Source organism: Fistularia commersonii, chromosome 21, assembly GCF_037954325.1.
Source record: "Fistularia commersonii isolate RoL2024-O1a breed Wild chromosome 21, RoL_Fcom_v1.0, whole genome shotgun sequence".
NCBI classification, from domain to species: domain Eukaryota; kingdom Metazoa; phylum Chordata; class Actinopteri; order Syngnathiformes; family Fistulariidae; genus Fistularia; species Fistularia commersonii.
In genome coordinates this window covers 4,836,356-4,841,198 of record NC_141304.1, presented here as the reverse complement: position 1 = coordinate 4,841,198, position 4,843 = coordinate 4,836,356, and the positions used below count along the sequence as shown (strand labels likewise).

At 44.9% G+C, this 4,843-nt stretch overlaps 1 protein-coding gene across 1 annotated transcript; it reads left to right on the top strand.

Annotated features, from left to right (window-relative positions):
• The first annotated feature begins 1,251 nt into the window (after window positions 1–1,251).
• Window positions 1,252–4,246, top strand: LOC147222110 (potassium channel subfamily K member 15-like). Its single transcript, XM_086168467.1, has 2 exons — window positions 1,252–1,537; window positions 3,228–4,246. The coding sequence occupies exons 1-2, from the start codon at window positions 1,255–1,257 to the stop codon at window positions 4,118–4,120; spliced, it is 1,176 nt and encodes a 391-aa protein (XP_086024593.1). The 5' UTR covers window positions 1,252–1,254; the 3' UTR covers window positions 4,121–4,246.
• Window positions 4,247–4,843: the final 597 nt, after the last annotated feature.

Sequence of the window (4,843 nt, the reverse complement as noted above, 5' to 3'; positions counted from 1 at the left end):
GAAAAACCAAGACTGCTCCAAAAAAAAAGATAATTATAAAACTTATTCTCATATGACGTTTCGAGGAAACATATGTGCTAACAAACATGTTATGGTGGCACCATTCTTAAAGGGAATGCTCATGTGATTGATAAGGTTTGTCTAGTTCTATTTTCTGTCTGTTTTTTTGCTCTGTCAAGTCTCCTTCTTCCTCCTTTGTATATAATTGATAATATATATTGTACACAGAAACCCTTAGATCAAGAATGTTTAGCTATCATATGCGTACATATGTGAAAAAGTATCCAGCTCTTGGGTCTGGTCTTGAAAAAAGTTGAAGATAATGTTAAAATGTTAATATGACATGATATATCTAACAAGAGGCGCAAAAAAAAGGGAGGGAATGATCATTCCCTTTAAAAATGCCGCCCGAATAACATGCTTGTTAATACATATTCTGGTAAGCATTTGAGGAAGAGCCTATGTTTGCTCAAAATGTCATGCGAGAATAAGTTTTCTGTACTATATTCAAAATAATTTATCTTCATTTTTGGAGCACTCTTAGTGTCTGGAGTAAACAGGCCTATGGGTCGTAATTGACCTACAGGTCGGAGTTTGTACTACAAACTATCCATGTATGACATGAAATGTACATCTATCAATGTAACTGAAACTGCATGTATGCAACAAAGTGTCCTTGTATAAAATGAACTGTACATCTAAATAAAATAGTAATTATGTGTATACAATAAACAGTCCATGGATCAAAAAAGGTTGGGAAACACTGTCCTAGATAAACCACTGCGCCATCAATTTCAGAATATACTTGTTTTGGAAGTTAAACAACTATACACCAGAGATGTCCAGCTAGGGATTTCCATATCTCTTTAATGTCTAACACCTCCAATTTTGTGACGTCACAAATCGGTGTCAGGAGGCCCCACCCCTCCCAACAGGCACAGAGACAGAGAGAGAGGTTATTTAAGTTTAATATCAGGCTCAAAACAGAAACAAGTCAAACCTCAGTGAGCACGGTGAGTGAGTGAGCAGATGTGTGTGTGTCAGTGTGTTGTGTAGGGGAGGGGGGTGCTTTAAGGTGTGAAAAGCCAGGGTACCGCTGTTGATCTCAGGTAACTGTGCCGGATCACATGGGGCTTCAGTTTCAGCCCGGACACCGGCGGGCCAGCGGGGCCTCATCGCGTCAGCCGCGGGGGAGGATGAAGTCTCCTCGGACTGTGTCCCTCTGAGCCCCCCCCCCCTCCCTCCCTCCCGAGGATGAAGACGCAGAACATCCGGACCGTCGCCCTCATCCTTTCCACGCTGTGCTACCTGTTGATCGGAGCCGCCGTCTTCGACGCGCTGGAGTCGGACGGCGAGATGTCCAGGAGGAGAACGCTGGAGGGGCGGCTGGACGAGCTGCGGGGGAAGTACGCCTTCACGGAGGACGACCTCCGGGAGATCGAGAGGGTGGTCCTCCAGTCCGAGCCGCATCGCGCCGGCCGGCAGTGGAAGTTCGCCGGCTCCTTCTACTTCGCCATCACCGTCATCACCACCATTGGTGAGTGAGGAAGTTTTTTTCCCGCGCGATCCTCACTGATGTGTGCGGAAGTTGGGAGAGAGAGCCCCCCCCCTTCACACACACACACACACACACACACACACACACACACACACACACACACACACACACACACACACACACTCTCCACGCAGCGGACGCCCCCCACCCCACACTAACATTCAGTCTGCATGCAGTTGGTTTCAGATACATCAGAATAAACCTGTGGAGTATTTGTTCAAAAAGGGGGTTGTTTGGAACAAAAATACAACATTAAATAAATATTTATATTTATTCAATGTAATCTCTGTATCATTCCAATCATTTTTAACATGTTCTTAATTAAACATTGCTGACTTTGCAAACTTCCTGAGCATGTAACATATAATTTGATAATTTGTTATATTACTATGTACGCCATGACTTTTTACAGCCTGATAGAAGTGTGTGACAGGATTTTTCTTGATGATTGGATGATAAACTGTAGAGAAAAGTCAGGAGGTGAGGCAGACAGTACTGTGCCACACCTGAGGGGTGTGTGTGTGAGCTGGTAGGCTTGTTGCTGCCATCCTTCTCTAAGCAGTATAGGATAAAATAAATCAGAAAAATATAACAAAAAATAGGGGGACACTTCCGACAAAGTAACAGAGCTTTTCGTGAGGAAGGATAGTTGCAAGGACTTTGTATACAAATATAGGTAAGATCAGTTTTCTAAAAAAATGGGACAAAACTATGTTAACGAAAAGTCAAGTATTTGGTAAAAGTGAATTATTCCCTTCTTTTTTTTTATCCTCTTGATGAACAACCTGTAATTAAATTGATTAAAGCACCAGAATGTAAAGTTTTTAAAAACAGCAAAACTTTTAACTGAAGATCAAAATTGCAGATGTGTCATACTTTTATTTGATTATACCCCACCCACCTCCAACTTAATCTTTGAAATATTTTTGAACAAGGCCGGATGGATGTGTGGGGCGCCAAAGGCTTCAGATCTCACTCAGACGTCAGTTCTCTCAACCATACAACACTAATGTGCGTTGATTTGAAGCCATGCAATTGTGGTCACAAGATTTTCTTTGTGATGCTGTTGGCTTGAGTTGCACTGAGTAGCTTCAGCCTCCACCAGACAAGGCTCAAATGTCCCAAGGAGCGGGTGGACTGCAGAGCAAGTTCCAAACGCCATCATTATTTCTATATTATTGGAATTGTTATTAACAACTGCCTGATTTTGCGCAAATTTTGAGGGTTTATATAGGGCCCCGTATACATATATTTTTTTCATTTTTTCTGAGACATTGTACAGTGGAAAATAAAAGAGAGCTTGACATTTGAAATGAAAAAGGAAATTTGATCCTAAACTAATCCTGTTTATTGTGAATATGACAGTTTGCACAGGTGCCTTCCAGACAAAAAAGAAATTCAAAATAATAATACGATTATAATCTGTATTTGAATGTATGCTGAGCATCACTTCCAAGATGTCATCGCTCTGTTCATGGATGAGCAGTTTTTTGAGTAGCAGCAGTGTGTATTTTCTGGTATTGGTCTACTTTTAAAACATTCGTATTCATTTTATTTAACATGCTTTGCTGGGCAACACAAGACCCCCGTTAGCCTCACGGTATGCAGTTTTAATATTCGTATATTTAAAAATAAAGAGTCCTTTTCATGATGTGACCCGCCCCTGTAGGTTACGGCCACGCTGCTCCACGCACCGAAGCTGGCAAAGCCTTCTGTATGTTTTACGCTGTCTTGGGAATTCCTCTGACACTGGTCATGTTCCAGAGCCTGGGGGAGCGGATCAACGCTTTTGTGCGCCACCTCCTGCGCAGAGCCAAGCAGTGCCTGGGCTTGCAGAAGACGGAGGTGTCCATGGGGAACATGGTCCTTGTGGGACTGCTCTCCTGCAGCAGCACCCTGTGCATCGGTGCTGCGGCCTTCTCCCATTTTGAGGACTGGACTTTCTTCAACGCTTGCTACTACTGCTTCATCACACTCACCACCATCGGCTTCGGGGACTTTGTGGCGTTGCAGAAGAAAGATGCTCTGCAGAAGCGACCCCACTACGTTGCCTTTAGCTTCATGTACATCCTGGTGGGGCTGACGGTGATGGGGGCGTTTCTGAACTTGGTGGTTCTGAGGTTCCTCACAGTTAGCACTGAGAACTCAGCGGGTGAACGAAGGGAGCAGTCTGTCCAACCTGCGGACGCACAGGAGGACGACGGACTCGGCAGCCGCTGCAATCTGAGCTTACCCATAGAAGGAGGCGCCAGCTGTGTTAACCTCCTCCTGTCTCCCGCGGAGGAGGGTGGGCTTACTGCACCCGAGGAGGGAGAGGACGCAAGCGGCCTCCGGGGCTTGTTTTCGTGCGCGTGCTGTAACGCGAACGTTTGCGACACACCACCTCAGTCTTGCTGTGACGGGGAGGGGTGCCACAGCAACCCCGTCTTCTATAACTCTATCTCCTACAGAATTGACCGAGCATCCTGCAGCTCTTGCGTCACCACACCTCTGGCTTCCCCGAGCAGCGCAGTGCTTTCGCTCCAGAGGAGCAACCGTCACGGGAGGAGGGTCTCTTTGTAATTCTGACCTTTTTGACCTGAAAGTTGCCTTTCATTCCTCCATGCCTTCCTCATACCTGCTCAGAGGAAACAAAAGAAGCCCGGTGTTCTGCCCGTCATGAATGTAGCATCGGTTGCCGTCCAAAAACGTGAAGCACAGATGTATGGATTATTTTTTCTACACTGCAAAATAAAACTTAACAAGGAAATATTAAACTGTTCAAGTATGTGATTCTCAAAGTGACTGTTCCTGTGCCTGTTTGATTAAAAAATATCAGAAATGTCTCATCCTCTGTGATTGAAAAAGGTGTGAATTACCTGTGTGGATATTTAAAGTGTCAGACTTTTCTGCAGTGTGCCACCTGTAACCCTCAGTTATTTCCAGCCAGTAATCACTGGTGTCTTCTCATAGGAAAACACACTCCAGTGCTCTGGCTCGTTTCCCAGGTAACGTTTCCATCCCTGGTGATAAGCACAGTGGAAAACCGGACTCGGACCGTGTAAAGCGCAGCGGGTGGGGACAGTCGCCGTTCAGTCAAAAAATGCTATTTCCAGACGATGTCCCATGTGATGAATGACCAAGTTTGCTTGGAGTGAAGCTGTGGAAAAAACAACAGAGGCAACGAGGCGATTTCTCTAAAAATACTGTTTAATTGCAACTCCAAGAGTTTCGGAACGAAAGTCCGACTCTCCTCCTGATTGCTTTTGGTAACTTGTGTTCTTCCAAATGTTCTCGTGCTTTGAA

Coding starts and splice junctions, on each gene's coding strand:
- LOC147222110 (XM_086168467.1), top strand. CDS start 1,255: ATGAAGACGCAGAACATCCGGACCGTCGCCCTCATCCTTTCCACGCTG. Junction 1,538..3,227: donor CACCGTCATCACCACCATTG/GTGAGTGAGGAA, acceptor CCGCCCCTGTAG/GTTACGGCCACGCTGCTCCA.